General features: G+C 39.5%; 1 protein-coding gene across 8 annotated transcripts in view; it reads left to right on the top strand.

Annotated features, from left to right (window-relative positions):
• Positions 1 to 18,119, top strand: part of INPP5A (inositol polyphosphate-5-phosphatase A) — a 334,901-nt gene that overhangs the window by 263,175 nt on the left and 53,607 nt on the right. For all 8 annotated transcript variants that reach the window (XM_075612175.1, XM_075612178.1, XM_075612176.1 and 5 more), the window contains 2 exons: positions 11,336 to 11,431; positions 14,800 to 14,874. In XM_075612175.1, coding sequence (XP_075468290.1) covers positions 11,336 to 11,431; positions 14,800 to 14,874 — 171 coding nt within the window. The remainder of the gene's footprint in view (positions 1 to 11,335; positions 11,432 to 14,799; positions 14,875 to 18,119) is intronic.

The following is an 18,119-nucleotide window of genomic DNA, read 5'->3' as shown; positions in this document are numbered from 1 at the left end:
GAGTGCTTTTCACAATATATGCATCCACCAACTGGACCCTCTTGACAAACTTACTAGTAAAAGGCCCTTTATTGAGCTGGCAAGTGTGATGTTCCAGTTCATTGGACCTAGCAGGTTAAAGACGGAGATAGGGTTCCTGGTAACTAGACAAAACCGAAATGGGGGTCATTCACTTCAATATGGCTTGTCTTTTGTCTGCTTGAGTAAAGGCCATAATGCAAATCCCACTATTGTTCTCCAAAAAAAAATGAAGGTTGTAATAATAAGCATATGAATAGCACTGTGAACATTCTGAACACATGATACATAAAGCTTGGCCCCCTGCAGATGCACTTACCAGAACTCCCTCCTACTGTCTCTGTACGTTCTCCCTACCTACCAATTAGATTGTAAGCTCCTCGGGGCAGGGACTCCTCTTCCTTAATGTTATGTTTGTCTAAAGCACTTATTCCCATGATCTGTTATTTATATTATCTGTTATTTATTCGATTACCACATATATTACTACTGTGAAGCGCTATGTACATTAATGGCATTACATAAATCAAGACATACAATACAATAATACTGGGCATTTTTGTTATCATTTCATGAGTCGAATTCGAGGCTGTAAAATTATAGTACATTTTGGTGCATGGCAATTTAAAAATAAATAGAGGTCAGCGAAGGTAGAGTTCCTATCTGCCAAGTAGTTTGACTGGAAATACATTATATTCTACTTAGCCAGATATTATAGGATTACTGCATTAGACACGCTGCTCGTCAAATCAGTAGAATATTTCCTTTAAAGACTTGCAAGGTGACATTAGCAAAACTGTTATATCAGCAAAATGGAATATGTTCAATGTACAGTGTCCCTTCAAACATGCTGTCGTGTAAAGATATTGGCTTCCAATGTTTTCTGTTCAAAGAATGGAGACTTAAAAACATTCTAGAATGTCTAGATCAGCGGTAACAATCGTTTTTTTTGCAGGCACCCGTCCTAAAAGTCACAAAGTTCAAAATGCCGGTGCTCCTAGAAGTAGGGAAAGTCCTGCAAATACAAACAAGTCATGAAGGAGTCTAAGAACAGCAGGGCCCTCACCTTGATAAAGACTGTGTGGCAGTCGAAACATTGGTTTCCTTGACCGGATTCAAATACTCTTTTTGTTCAATCCGTGTGCCCTGCTGCTCTTATACTTCTAGATCAGGGGTAGCCAATTCCAGTCTTCAAGGGCCACCAAGAGGTTAGGTTTTCAGGATATTCCTGCTTCAGGTGGCTCAGTCGAAGACTACAGTACATCTCCTGTGCTGAAGCAGGAATATCTTGAAAACCTGATAGCTCTTGAGGACTGGAGTTGGCTACCCCTGCTCTATATACTCGAATCAAAATATAACACAACATGTTGTTTTTCCATGTAGTGATGGACCTTATTTTATCCTGAGGAATGTGAATCAATGGCAGCTTCTCATGCGTTGGGACAGTTAGTAGACACATTCTTAGGGAGCCCAGCATGTATCGTTGTAGTTCCATGAATAACAAGCCACATTAACCCAAATGAAAATGGTTCTCTCATTTCTACCTGCTCAGGGAACTTTGATCTGTGGGGCAGAGCAGGTTAGCTCCCTAAAACTTGTCAACAAAAACTTTAGTAGACTAATAAAAAGTTATCAAACAACAATATTGAGGCACTTTCTTCATTATATACTCTGTATTACATTGTAAGTTGTATGGAAAACGCTCATTCTGTTTCCATATATTAGGAGCACGTACCCTTGTATTATGGACTCTATGAATGTCATTCTTTGTACTGTAAAGCCCTGTGTACACTCTCAGCATGATAGACGAATAAACCCAGCTAAGCATGTCCTCTACATCTCTTCCACATATGTGGGTGCAAAATGAAAAAAGGACCTTTGCAAGGAAATAAAGTTGCAGAGTTTACTTCTCTGAGAGCATGAAAACGCTTTCTGTATGTTAAACAGTCCCGCGGACATCTGGCACGATTGGTTTTAATCTGCTGACTAAAAAAAAGAAGTCAGGATTAAATGTTGCTGTACACCTCTTTGTATTGCAGTCAGTGAAGTGACAGAGCTGCACTGAAACAATGGCACTTCTTATTCCACCCAGTATACCATGTGGCCAATCGCCCCCTATTTTCAGAACTGCTTCCCCGGCAAGACAATGGAGCATCTGGTGAGCTTTTAGTCTGTCCAACATATATATTTTTTGCCAGTTCGGTCCCTCAGCCAGTCTGCTTAGCTCTCCCTCGGTGCTACTTTTTAAGACAGTGTGTGCCAAACGCAGTAGCAAGAGGTCAGTAGGCCAAAGTGATGAATTTTTATGCGCCTGTTCCTTGTGTTTCTGCTCAGTCGCGATTTTTTGCGCGCTGTGCTGCCTCTGAAAAGAAGCCACTGTGAGCAATTTGTCCTCCCGGTCTGGGAAGAATGGGGAGGCAGATGAGTTAAAATAGCATGTATGACCGAACAGGGGAGCATGCAACTGTTTTCCTATGGTAAAACAGAATACTGCTGTCACCATTAACTACAATCTTGGAGATTTGTGGCCTATTGGCATTCGATCAAATGACAAATGAATTTAACAGCAGTTAAAGATATAGCACGAAGAATAGCTCTTCAGCAGCAAGTGTTGTGTCCCAGAGCAGTTCCCAGATGTTAATGGTACAAAGCTATTGTTTTAACCACTTTAGTGCTGGCTACAACTCAGTTGATTTTAATTAATCACAAGCTCTTCTGGTACAGAGAGAAATTGTTGCCTTCTGTGCAACTATTCTGTTCTCTTTATTTTTGTTGCACATACATATCCCCCCAGAACTGTTTGTTTCACCTTCACAGTCTCTAGGAATGTTACTAAATATTGTTTCAAAGTAAAATGTTGAAAACACACATTAAAAAATTGCCAACATTTGTTTAATTATTTTTCCTCTTTAAATCTTCAGATTTATCATTTCCATACAATTATGTTGAAAGAATTTAAATGGGTGTTTTAGACCAAATATTTTTTGTACAAGTGCATTACTGGAAAAAATGGTGGTATTCCGTGGTACTTTGTATTCGCATACTCTCTGATTGCAAATAATGCATTGGCAATGTACTTCCTGTTTGGCTTCCCACATAAATATGTTCGTTTATCTTTATTTCTAGACTTATTTCATTATTTATACTCCATTTTGGAAATGGAAATAATAAAATCCGATATTATAGCCAACACCTGTAAGCTTCCAGAGGGGCTTGTTTTCTATTTTTGACATTTTTTCCCCTCATATTTGTATATACAGTATTTTGTTTTTCTGAGTTGACTTGGCCTTGTGCTTGAATTTGCCTTGTGTACCAACATCTTGTTTCTGAAGTAGAACACCAATGTCAAAAGTGTTTTTTATTGTACGCTTTTCAGAGTGTTGTTCCAATTCTCTCATACTTTATCAAATTAATCAAAATTGTGAGCTATCACTATTGGATATAGTATAGAGATACTGCAGTCAACACTGGATAAATATACGGTACACAATGTATTCGAAGTCATGGTTTCATTTTATATAGCAGCTTTAATAAATGTAACACTGTACATATGTAGTTGAGCAATATATTGTCTACAAAGCCTGCTCCAAAGAGCATACACTCTAATATTTTTGGTACGAGGCACAGAGTACCAGAGACTTTCGGCAGCGGGTCTCGATTAGGCTAACAAAGAGATGTGACAGTGAGATAATAAATTAGTTTGCTTTAATCATACTCTACAGTACATAACCAGAGCTGAAGACAAGAAATTCATTTTCTGCTGGTCACAGTGGATCATTTGCCTCGGCAAAGCCATCGAGCTGATACTAATGGGTTTGCAAAGTGTCATGTACCACTGTTCATATGTCACTGGGACTAGCCTCACCCTTAAAGTGTTATTTGACATCTGTACTTGTAATTTTACATTTGTAATCGTGTTTGGAAAAGGCACTTTGCAACGTGGGACTCCAGATGTACACCGCTTTCTGCCATCGGAAAAGGTCCTGCAATCAAGATGAAAACCCATTGCTATTCCTATTAGATCTATTTGATGTTGCAAAGCTATGTGTTCTACAAAAATGATTGCAACGCCAATTAGGTTGGTAAATAAGCTAGAGGACGGAAAATAGACCCTTGCCAGACAGTGTTATGGATTGCAAAGCGAAGGGAACTAGTTGATATATGCCATGTTAACATTTTAACTCCTTTAGTATTGGACAGGATTAGTACATTACAACACCAGACCATGCAGGACCCTCCAACATTTTACCCACATAAGAAGTATACATTTTATGGGATTTTGTTACCATGTGATATTGGCTGGAGTGTAGCTCATATTTATGGCTTCCCTATAGAAATAAATTGGCATGACCTGAGAAACAGAATTTAAGAGGTTGAATTGATTAAAAAATAAAAGGTAATTGGGGGATATAAAATGTTTTTTTCCCCCTCTTGTTTTCAAGGAAGAAACAGCACAGATGATGTTTTGATTGTAATTAGGTTCGTTTTTTGTGATTAATCTGGTTCTGTTTCACTTGGGTGATTTTATGGACAAAAATATTATTTCTGCTCTGATTCTGGATCCAGCTCTTTTTGTACAGTACTTGTAACATTTTTTTTGCTACTTTTATACGTGTGCGATGTGGTATCATCCAAAATCTAATACTGGTGTTATCTGCAGCCACTTATTGTATTGTTCATGCTTTTTACTGTTTTTTATACTTCCAATGTATGACATTCGTTTCAATATTTTATGGTATCTCACATAATTCTTTATCTTACAGTCTTCCTATTGAGCTACACAGGTTCTGTGAGTTTATTTAACCCACACATTTGTACAACAATGCGTTCATCCCCTTTCTGACAGCAAATAGTTTTAAAGGGTGCTGCAGAATAATAAGATGTTAGTTTCCATTAGTTCACACATCTCCAATGGTGTACATGGCCCTACTGACATGGCCCACATATATGTTATTTTGGAGAAGTGTCTTCACATATGCAGGTTTCATATTTTGTCTGAGGGGGATCCTGTAACACTGCGCTTACCTTCACACTACCCAATGAAGGACCCTGAGAGGTTGGAAAGCTTGTAACATATCAACTATGTGTTGGTCCAATAAAAGGTATTATACCCCCTACTCCCTCTCCCTCCTTTGTTACTACATGGAAGGACCAACACAGCCCCACCCTTCTTTGCCTACACTTTCTCAACTTTTTTGTCCCGACGGAGCTCTTTATCAGGTAGTTGAAGAAGGCCTCTATGGGATCCAATAAGTATTTACTAAATATAGACCTTTGGCTTCTAAAAATGTCGTGCAGCTGCAGTCCAAAAGGGGTTAGGGAGTCGCCACTTTCCCCTGCATTTCCCAAACATTCAGTTTGTACATTAGATCTTTCCTTTTTTTTGAATAGAAAAGCTTTCTTTCCCAGACGCTTAAGATCTCAATTGTGCGACGCTTCGTTTAAGAGTGGTGCAGAAGGCTGTGATCTCATTATGGGGATTCTTTGATCAGATTTTGGTGTTTAAGTTCTCAAGTGTTTCTTCTTCAAGCCCTCTGCATTTCTATTGCTTCCCAGTTGCTACTAATTCCTCCATTCTTTTGCATTATCTTTCCCACCAATAGAAGCAACTCGTGTGGCCATGGCTGGTGAAGAAGCATTGTGTATCTTCGATCTTGGGTCAGGGGTGGCCAACTCCAGTCCTCAAGTGCCACCAACAGGTTAGGTTTTAAGGGTATCCCCGCTTCAGCACAGGTGGCTCAATCAGTGGCTCAGTCGATTGAGCCACCTGTGCTGAAGCAGGGATACCCTTAAAACCTAACCTGTTGGTGGCCCTTGAGGACTTGAGTTGGCCGCTCCTGCCTTGGTTGATACATGCTTCTGCTTTACAAGTAGCATCACATAATGCCTTACCAATATCTGTCCAGTTGTGAATGTGAAATAATTAGGTTACACTTAATACATTACATTATTTACATGTATAGAGTTCTGCTACATTCATTGTTCAGAGAGAGAAAAGAACTAAACATTTTATCAGCGTGGGGAAGAAGTCTTCACAACCTATTGAATATGGGTCATAGATGTCAAGGATCCCATCCAAAGCATCAAGCAAGTGACATTTGACTCTGGGCCAAAACATGATATAATCAGTGGAAATAAGTCTGATTAGTGTTATATTTAATTAACGTCTTAGACAAAAGAAGCTTAAACAAAAAAAACAAAAAAAAAATCTGCCAACAAGACTTACTCCTAATGAGACAGAATTGATATCATTGTGTGGACCACGTGCTGCAGGACCGTTTTGATCCCGTAACAATAGTTTAGATATTGTATTTTCTCCATTTATTGAGACAAAATATATCACGATAAAGGATTAGTTTCACACCCGTAGATGCATTTTTCAGATTTTGACCATTTAAATAAAATAAAAAATAAAAATATGATATACATTTAGTTTTTTTTATTAATATTAGGTGGGCAGATGTTTTGTCATTTGGATTTTACAATAGGGCATTTGGGATTACTTGGTTGTCATTTTTAATTAAAAAAAATATATATAAATATTTTTTGGACTGACTGTATGGGACATATTGACTTTTAGGAGGTATATAAAATGTGTGTGTGTATATGTATGTATATATAATCAGTAGCTTTTTTTTTTTGTTTAAGATGTGTGATATACTATAATTAGGTTTACTTAAATATCTGCAATATTCACCTTGAACCTAATAAAGGAAACAAGTGATTCTTTAAACAAAAATTTGGGAATGATAATAATAGTGTTAGCTTTCAAACTAAAAGCGTGAAGGCTTGGTTATAAGACCAGCATGGTTTGGGCACCACCAATCCGACCTGGCTTTTAATCAGACTTTTGATGAAAGGAATTATTTAATACTGCTGAACACCGAGACCATTGAGGAGAATGGTGTTATTTTTTTTCATTTTTTTTTTTTTTTTTTTTAAACTCTTTGAGAAGAAAAAAAATCCCTTCATAAGAACTCTTACTTAGAAAGGCGCATGTCCTTGAAAATGTTCTGCTTGGGTGACTGCGACTGTAGCAATTGAAAAGAAGTGTAGGGGGGGAAAACAATGCTCCCAGATTGTATATGAAATGAACCCTGCTATAATCACTGAGATTTCCACGTCATATGGTAACTATTTCTGTGTGTGCCTAGAATGGGAAAGCGGTAAGGTATGTGACTTACATTCTCTGTGCTGGTTAACAAAAGTTGATCCGTTTTTATTATTCTTTTGGAACTGGGCCGGTAGATAAAGCAGCTAAGGGAGAGAAAATACCTTCTCAAGCAGATGCTTTCAAGGGACAGAAATCATGAATTTCTTGAATTGCCACCACTCTGGAGGTGGCTACAATGACTTTTTGACAGTGACAGTAACTCTGCCTTGTCTTTTCCAAGACCCTCTTTGGCCCATTCACTCTGGAAAGCTGCTTAAGCGCACTTAAGCGCATTAGCATTTGGATGCCAGGGGGGGCATATTGACCCTCATTTGGAAAGTTTAAATGAGTGAAAGATGGAGCGATTTGTTAGGGCTTTAGAAACCAGCTTTAGAAAGCGTCCGGTTTACCGCTTTGGTTTGTTCGGATGTTTGTTCTTATCTGGTGTGCTGTTTAAAGGCAACCAGACTGATTTGTGACACACAAATCCAAAGGGCTCCTTTTTGGGCTTGACCCGATTAGCTAATCTGTGCTTTGAATTTCAATGCCTGGTATCAGAGGGGATTGCGCTTTGGGAAAAGCTTGGTTTATATATATATATATATATATATATATATATATATATATATATATATATATATCTGCAATGAGAAGTGAATGTAGACAGATGGGAAAAGGTGGTAACTACAGTACTACTTCAGAGACAATAGTGTGGCAGGTAAATGCTGGGAGTAAATGAATGTTTGCGTGGAAGAAAGCTAAAATAAAGACTGATTCATGCCCAAATGATGATAAACCTGTTCGAAATCACCCCCAAGTAATCCAGACATTTATCACCTCAAATGTAATGAATTCTAGAAAAACATATTTATTAACACAAAGTAGAGAAAATACTTTCAATTCTGAAATATCCTAGAAACTATTAATCTTGGAGAGATTACCAAGGCTATCTATCAGTGTTTTAATTATTGATATTTTAAAGTGGAATAATCTATTTTTTCCTAAATTAACTTGATGCAAATGGATTTTTAAAAAATGAAGTAATTCCTGAGGTGCATCTGCCTAACGAAGCATTTCACACTCCCTTCTGTGACTCTTATGTTTCTATTTTGCATGTTCCTGTGAAAAGATTCCTGGCTCGAGTTTTGTTTCTCAACCAGGAAAAATATAGGTGCTCTTTTTCTCGAAGACGTAATACAAATGTGATCTGTGAGATTCTATATTTGTTATAATGAAACGAAGCATTGAACAGAACTAAATGTTTGTGTCAATGTTCAGTCCGGGAATAAGAAATAAGTGTAAATCATATAAAAGAAAAATATAAATATCAAGTTTCAAAACGGTGTTCTGTTGCCATATACAGGCATACCCCGGTTTAAGGACACTCACTTTAAGTACACTCGCGAGTAAGTACATATCGCTCAATTGGAAAACGGCAGCTCACGCATGCGCCTGTCAGCACTTCCTGAACAGCAATACTGGCTCCCTACTTGTACCGAAGCTATACACAAGAGGGGACACTATAGAGCCTGTTAGAAATGCGTTATTTGCATCAGTTTTGCACGTATATGACGATTGCAGAACAGTACATGCATCGATAAGTGGGGAAAAGGTAGTGCTTCACTTTAAGTACATTTTCACTTTACATACATGCTCCGGTCCCATTGCGTACGTTAATGTGGGGTATGCCTGTACTGTAGTTGTCATATTTCACACGTTAATCATTATATGTTTTTCTGTGATCACTACAGGTAATATATACACACACACACACACACACACACACACACATAATACAAACACATACACATATAATACATACACACACACACATAATACACACACACACACAATTATATAGCAGCTATTATTATTTTCCAACACCATGTTGTTTTTTACTGTGCATATTCCTCAATGTACATTAAAAATGTACGTCATTTTATAACCGAGTAAGATTATTGGCACCTACATACATGTTACTGTACATGTTCCTAGTATGAGAAGGGCGAACATTGACTATAAGGACTGCCAGTAGTGAGACAGCCTCTTTTAGGTTCTTGTGACACATTAAGGAATCTGATACTTGGTTCAATAAATAAACACAACTGAAAAAGATAAAATGTGTGAGTTTGATATTAAAATGTAATGTGAACTCCCCCATGAACTGTGAATGAATAGAACATTCCAAGACCTGGTCTGACAGTTACTTGAGATCACTGGTTTGGTGTATCTATAGCAGCAATCTGAACCAATCAGAGTTTTTCATTGCACAAGTCACACCATAATAGGCCAGGGCTTGTTAACTTTATAAAATGGAGCATTATGATTGGTTCACCTCTCAGCCCTCATTTATAATGTGATTTGGGCAGATAATTGCATAGTGCTTTAATTTAAGACCTTGCTTTGGAGAAAGTTTCCTTCCCCTGCATTGTTTGAATAAAACATATGGTATTTTTAAACATCTATAACTTTATTTTTCAATATGAGAATAAAAAAAGGTTTATATCAACCGCTTGTGCAATCTTTAACAATGTTAGTCTTCCCCCAAGCATGCTAACGTCCCCTATCTGCCACCAAAGGGACTTTTTCTCTCTGCATACTGAAGTGCCTTCCACCTTCTCTCCTCTCCCCCATACAATCTACCTGTACTCATGACCCTATTCCAGGTGCGGCCAACTCCAGTCCTCAAGGGCCACCAACAGGTCAGGTTTTAAGGATATCCCTGCCTCAGCACAGGTGGCACAGTTAGGCCTCGGCCATGTTACCGGCTTGCTGGCGGAGGCGCGCTACCGCACAGCACTGAGCCCCTACAGCCGCAATTAGAGCGGCTTTAGTAGGGGCTCGCCTGCGCTTCCGCAAGCACGCGGAAGCGTAGGTCTTACCAGAAAGTAACATTTCCCCGCTTGCCGGCGCGCAGGGCCGGTCACGTGAGCGGTTCGCCCAATGAGGGCGGACCAGCTCCGTGACGTCACTGGCCCGCCCCCTTTCCTGACTCTTGCCACTAACTGTCTTTCTACTATTATCTCCTGAATATTAAACTGCTACCACAAACGCATCATGTCCAAAACAGAAATAATCATTTCCCGCTCTCTAATTCTAACCCTATACTTTGTTTCCCGCTGACATTGGATAACTCCCGATACCACTAGCCAGATGTCTGGGTGTCATACTTTACTCTTCCCTCTTTATAACACATCCACTCCTATGGTTAAACGCCTCAACCCGCACCATCAGACTCTTCCCCTCCCACCCTTCACACTTCCCTCAAGACCCATCTCTTTAAAGATGCCTACCCAGCAGCTTCATGACCAGCCTACAGTTAATAACAAAAAACAAAGATGCCCAAAGCTACATCCAATATGACAAAAATATTAAGTGAAATACCTATATATCTCTTGAAAAAAGGGTCATATAGTTAAACCCTTTGGCCAAAGCATTTTAAGCCTGCAAGCCATTTCAAGGCATGACCATAATATCGCAGGTCCTAACACTAACTGATTAAAATTCTTATTAACCTCTATAATTAGAGGCAAAATGATCACATTGGATCTGTCACAACCAGCTGCATGTCAAAGAAAGAACTGCTTACTTGGAAAGTGGGGAGGGGCGAGTTTAAACCCTGGGGAGAGGAGCCACTAAAGTGTCAATTGGAGTGCTACTGGGCGTGGCTAAAAGGATATAACAAAAAAACAAAGAAGCCCAAAGCTACATCCAATATGACAAAAAGTGAAATACCTATAAATCTCTTGAAAAAAGGGTAATTTAGTTAGATTTTTGTCATATTGGATGTAGCTTTGGACTTTTTTTTTTTTTTTTTTTTAGCTTGCTGGGTATCTGTGTGTTTATCAGCCTACAGTTAATGCCATGTTGAGTGGCCTTCTACCCCCACCTACCCTTGTGTCCTCACTAGCATTCCTTGCAGATTATAAGAATCATGGAGTATGAACCTCATTGCCTGTTGTTCCAGTGTGGTTTAGGGTGTATGTATTTTGTATTGTTCTTGTCCTTACCACCACATTGTTCTGAGCTGGGGAATATGTTGCCGCCATGTAAATAAAAGATAATAATAACTTCACACTATTAGCACTGCACTATAAACTTGTTTCCCCTACTTATATTTACTAGTACATAACTTCTTGTTTTTTGTTTGTTCCATTAATGCAGACACTGTGTGTAAAAACAACGATGCAAACCATCCATGCCACGGACACCAACGCAGTAGACAAGTTGATATTCCGTGAAGCAGAGAATGATCGGAAGGTACGTAGACCAAGGTTACCCGTGTTCTACAGAGAGAAAGTCATACTTTACTATCCATTCATTCGAATTAATGTTGCAACTATGGGGAATTGAAAAATGAATATAAATATTTGAGTAGAAAAAATGTGACGGTTGTGTTTAGCACGGATTATAATATTCCTGTATGCTCATTTGCATGTCTTAGGCAGGTCTGCAACCCCATCCTTCACCATTATCACACAGCACTTCCACTGCAGCAAGGGATTCTGGGAAATGACATGCAAATGTCACCTTTTGCTTCAAAACCACTTTTAACATGGTTCCCTATAGGCTTAAGCTTGCTGCATGGTCACAGCCATAAGCACAGCCAGGGTTAAGATGCATAGTCAGAAAACCCACCCACAGACAGCTTTTTTTTTTTTTTTTCCCGAGAGGGTACACCCTCTCGCTCATCGGATCCCAGTCCACTTCAGTGGATAGGGAGCTTGCCTTTGGACTGTCCAACCGAAGTCAGACACACCCTCAGTGCAGTTTCCCTGAAGGTTTCAGCCCGAAAGCCTAGGTCTCCAGGTACATTGATGCATTCCTCCGTTAGGATTCAGGACATCCGTCTCTTCCTCCCTCTGGCCCGAGGCCCGCAAGGGAGTTCGCATCATCTCCCCTCTTTCGAGGGTTGTGCGGGTGCACCCCAGCCCCGAAGGGCTGGTTGTTCAAATGCCATCCCCCCTTAGCTTGAAGGCTCAGGGGTTCTGTGGTCCGGGGTCTGGACACCACCTCTCAACGAGCTAGAGGGCCAAATGCTTGCCACAGACCTTTCCTACTGAAGCCCCAGATAGGATAGTACTGCATTTGGTCATAGCTGTGCAGGTCGAGAGGAGCACTCATATCGCCTTGATCTAAGCCAAAGGGCCAAGGCACCCACAGACAGCCGTTTCGACCTTAATGGGTCTCCTCAGTGTGGGGTTGGTTAACTGGCTATGCAATGAAGCAATGAGGATGGGGTTTACCATACTTAGTTAAGTTATGGTGAATAAAAAAAGTGACAAAAACCCTCCACAGCAAAGCATATATGCAAATATAACTGTATGCTCATTTACATGTCTTAGGCAGGTCTGCAACCCCGCCTTTCACCATTATCACCCAGCACTTCCACTGCAGCAAGGGATTCTGGGAAATGACATGCAAATGGGCACACAGTGTCACCTTTTGCTTCAAAACCACTTTTAACATGGTTCCCTATAGGCTTAAGCTTGCTGCATGGTCACTGTGACCTCGGCTCGGCTAACAGGGTACTGATACCTCTACATGTATACATATATCAAAATAGAATTTAAACAGACACTCTCGGGAACTAAAAATTATGCAAAAATATTTTATTTACAGATTAACGTTTGTCTAGGACCTTTTTTCAAGGAAAAAAAAAAATATATATATATATATATATACCATAATACTGAGTTAAGTTATGGTGAGTAAAAAAAGTGACAAAAACCCTCCACAGGAAAGCAAATATGCAAATATAACTGTATGCTCATCTGCATGTCCTAGGCAGGTCTGCAACCCCGCCTTTCCCCATTATCACCCAGCATACAGCACTTCCACTGCAGCAAGGGATTCTGGGAAATGACATGCAAATGAGCACACAGTGTCACTTTTTGCCTCAATAACCATTTTTAACATGGTTCCCTATAGGCTTAAGCTTGCTGCATGGTCACAGCTTTGAGCACAGCCAGGGTTAAGGTGCATACCCAGAAAACCACCCACAGACAGCTGTTTCGACCTTGATGGGTCTCATCAGTGTGGGGTTGGATTTACTGGGAATGCAAGAGAGGCTATGGGATAGGCTAAACCATAATACTGAGTTAAGTTATGGTGAGTAAAAAAAGTGACAAAAACCCTCCACAGGAAAGCAAATATGCAAATATAGCTGTATGCTCATCTGCATGTCCTAGGCAGGTCTGCAACCCCGCCTTTCCCCATCATCACCCAGCATACAGCACTTCCACTGCAGCAAGGGATTCTGGGAAATGACATGCAAATGAGCACACAGTGTCACTTTTTGCCTCAAAAACCATTTTTAACATGGTTCCCTATAGGCTTAAGCTTGCTGCATGGTCACAGCTTTGAGCACAGCCAGGTTAAAATGAACCCCACACTGATGAGACCCATCAAGGTCGAAACAGCTGTCTGTGGGTGTTTTTCTGGGTATGCACCTTAACCCTGGCTGTGCTCAAAGCTGTGACCATGCAGCAAGCTTAAGCCTATAGGGAACCATATTAAAAATGGTTTTTGAGGCAAAAAGTGACGCTGTGTGCTCATTTGCATGTCATTTCCCAGAATCCCTTGCTGCAGTGGAAGTGCTGTATGCTGGGTGATGATGGGGAAAGGCGGGGTTGCAGACCTGCCTAAGACATGCAGATGAGCATACAGTTGTATTTGCATATATAATACAGGCATACCCCGCATTAACGTACGCAATGGGACCGGAGCATGTATGTAAAGCGAAAATGCACTTAAAGTGAAGCACTCCCTTTTCCCCACTTATCGATGCATGTACTGTACTGCAATCGTCATATACGTGCATAACTGATGTAAATAACACATTTGTAACAGGCTCTATAGTCTCCCCGCTTGCGCACAGATTCGGTACAGGTAGGGAGCCGGTATTGCTGTTCAGGACGTGCTGACAGGCGCATGCGTGAGCTGCCGTTTGCCTATTGAGCGATATGTACTTACTCGCGAGTAAGTGAGTGTCCTTAAACCGGGGTATGCCTGTATATATATATGTATATATATATGTTTTAAGGATAGCCCTGCATCAGCACAGGTGGCTCAATCAACCACTGATCCCCTGTGCTGAAGCAGGGGTATCCTTAATTAAAACCTGAACTGTTGGTGGTTCTTGATGACTGGAGTTGGCTACCCCTGCTGTAGAATAATAGTAAAAATAAATTGCAGCACTTTTTTTTTTTTTTAACTTATTTTAGTTTGGACAGTTGATATTCACCACTTAATTTGTATTTTCCTCTTTGAAAATTAAATGTGTTTTTGAAGAAGAAAAAAAAGGTCAGATATATGTATGTCAACTTTAAGCAGAAAAAATTGCCACAAAATCTTCACGTAAATCAGTATATTCTGGAAGAGATATGTACCCATATTTACTAAGCAATATGCTGCCAGAAGAGACCCCTTCCAGCACTGGGACACGCAATAAAGACTTGATTTTAAATGGTGCTGAAGTATACAAAATGCCATACACGTTATACGTGTGTGTGTGTGTGTGTGTGTGTGTGTGTGTGTGTGTGTGTGTATAGATATAGGTATATATATAGTTGAAATAATATGTTGAAACTAAAGTGATGTTATCTCTTTCTGCTTTTCCTTTTTAGGTTGTGCTACAAATAGAAAAGAAGTTATTTGATTATTTTAATCAAGAAGTTTTTAGAGATAACAACGGCACCGCGGTAAGTCTGCGCTCACAAGCGTATTCATGAATGTTGCTTTGTATTACAGAGCTTGGGAATGATTAAATAACTCCATGGCGTATAACTCCCGTTCTTATTGAACTGTTCACAGGAGCAGCTTATACAAGTGTATTGATCTGAAACCTTTACCCCAGGGACAGAACTGTAGCTAGAACAGTCGGTGCAAGTCACCTGGACCCTTTGCCCGGGCCTCTATCTTAATGGCATTAACAAAAATGACAAATATTTCCTGCTGGTCATTGTTTTGGGGCGCCAATGTTACTGCCCAGAATTATAGGGTGTGACTTTTCACAATCGCTGCTGAGAACGGAAACATTGCACCCCAGGGAGGGGCGTCCAGAACATTTTGGCACCAGGTTCCACTATCCACTTGTCCGACCCCGGCTCTATTCATAAAAAAAGTTGGGTTGGGTGGAGGTACTTAGCTGTGATTTTACACAAACTCTTTTTACACCGTCTCATCCTATCATGAAGGTGTAAATCACATTCTAGATCAAATGATAAATATTATAATAATGAATCATGGTGTCTATGAATAAGTAATATATAGACATTGTATATTACATCATATGGTACCAGCCTGCTGCTGTTGCCATTTGGTATATTGATATCATATTGGCTGCATATGTTGTGTACTACCCGGTGACAACACAACTCCTAAAATATTTTGTATCCAATTAGAATTAGTGTTGTCTGTAAGGGATAAGTAAATACAAATAAACTGTTGTATTGCATCTTTTTTTAATACCTCTCAGTATACATCAGTGTAATTCATTTTCTTTCTAGTTCAGCTTTTCAAAATTGAGAGATGCTAACTTTGATTTCATTTTAATACAGTTTAATATGTCAAACAAGGTCATTTGAGTTAAAAATACTGTACATCATAGAATGCCAATAACCTTTCACATGAAAAATGATGGCACGCCCTATACACTAGGTCACACATGCCTACACACATGCACCCTGCTTCAGCACATTACGTTTAAAAATCAGCTGCCATTCTTCTCCGACCTGGAGAAGCAAAAAAAAAAAAAATCTTCGTGATCAGCCACGGAGGCAAAAGATAAATGATATAATGATCCCGAGGAGATAATCTAATCTTCATGGTCTAGTTAAACATGCAGCACCATGATCACTAAAAACAAACTACCTATCTAACAGGATAAATGTCCCTGTGCCGAATTCAACCCAAAAAAATCCATTGCATCCTTCATCAACCACCTGTCTTGTACCGGCCTGACAGAAATTTAATTCAAGCTGGCTTCTGAAAATAATTATTGTATTTTAAGAGTAGTAATCATTGGTCAGGACATGATTGAATGTGTCCATGCCTATTGATTTTTTCTATGATTTATAGCTTTGTTTAGTCGATATTCCCATTGAAATTGTATAATTAATTATAAGTGGGGCTGTCAGGTCTGCAGGATGGAGTACCCTGATGAGAATTTGGGAAGATTACATTTTCCTTAGCTGCACCGAGGCAAGGCTTGGGAATTTTCACGGCATGCGGCTTGTTGGATAAAGATGTTTTTCTGCGTGTTTAGCAACTGCTTCGGCTGAAGATGCATTGATTTTCAGGGCTCTCTTTTTTTTTCTATCCGTGTGGTGTCTCTTCACTAATAGTGGAATTTGTGCAGATGTGACAAGACCTGACAAATATTTATTATCCGCTACCTACTTAATCACTGTCCGTGGAGAGTTTTTTGGCTCGGTTTTTTTATTTTATTTTATTTTTCCCCTCCCAGTGTAATTTAGGAGATAGATGTTCAGTATACATAAAATGGTTATCATGCTTATGAAAAATCTATAATAGATCAAAATTTTCTAAGGCGCAGAAATGCAATTTTCATTCTGAAAAGCTTCAGATATGTAGTTTGTTATCTCCGGCTGCACTTTGTGTAAAAGGCAATGGGATGATGTCTGTTTGATGGTACTTTTTTCCCTGAGCCAAGTGTAAATCGAATCCCCAAAAGTCGTTAATATTTGGGATCCAGGTGTAATGCTATTCTCCGATTCCTCGTTCATCATCTTGTTTCTGCTGATAACATTAAGGCAATGTTGCTACTTATTTCTGTTTTCATATGTATGACAAGGGTGCACACATGGGAAAGTGGGAGAAATGCATGTAGGGAAATACACTGGCACACTCTTGTAGTCCTATATATACAGTATACGGGTACCAGGACTGGAAAAATAAGTTCAGGTTTCACTTTGAATCCATTATATATGTAAAGAAAGCAAATGTTCTTAATATTTTAAGTAATGATGAAACAATGACTGTACACTTCTCCGCTCCATGCTCCATGCTCCATACTCCATACGCCATGCTCCATGCACTCATTCTATCTCACTTCTGTTTGTCTTTCCTCCCTCCTTAATGTCTCTTTCTCCCATGTTTCCTACCTACCGGTCTCCCACATAGGGTTAGTCAGCAAGGCCTCTAAGGAAATTATGATGAGCCGCAGGAGGATGGCTGACGGAGCCCGGGGTCAGCTTGCTTTTTGTGGCTTCCCCATCACTTCTGTGGAGACCAGGCTTGTCAACCTGTGCCCTCTCTTGGCTCACTTTAATGGTAATCCCGCAGAGCCAGATGACTTTACCAGAGTCTTGCATGTTGCATTAATTGTCATTGTCTGCTGTAGTTATTGCCGGGAACCTACTGTGCCTATAAAAAAAATACCTGGGTAAAGAGAAACAGTGGTAATTATGTGAGCCATGAATCATTCCATATACAGTGTGTGTATGTATGTATATACATCTCAAAAAACATTTACCTGTACCGACCCACTGCAGGGGGCCAGGAAAAGCTGTGGCTGGTGCAGAATCTTTGGAAGCAGAGCTGTCAATCACCGCTATACAAGGCATTATGGGGAACAAATCTGGGGAAGGGAGTGGTGCTTGACAGCAGTTGCAATCTTTCAGCTTCACAAATCACCCCTAATTCTTGTTACTCATCCCAGGCAAGCGTACAAGTGGGTTTTTCAAGATATATATATATATATATATATATATATATATATATATATATGTATGTGTGTATATATGTATGTGTATATGTGTGTGTATATGTGTGTGTATATATATATATATATATATATATATAAATATATATATATATATATATATATATATTATATATATTGTATATATATAATGTATATATTATATATATATACACAGTATATATTCGTGTGTTTTTTGAGATATGAAACACGTGTGTGTGT

This window comes from Ascaphus truei, chromosome 8 (assembly GCF_040206685.1).
Source record: "Ascaphus truei isolate aAscTru1 chromosome 8, aAscTru1.hap1, whole genome shotgun sequence".
NCBI lineage: Eukaryota > Metazoa > Chordata > Amphibia > Anura > Ascaphidae > Ascaphus > Ascaphus truei.
Note: the sequence above shows the minus strand (reverse complement) of the source record. Positions and strands in the feature narration are given on the sequence as shown.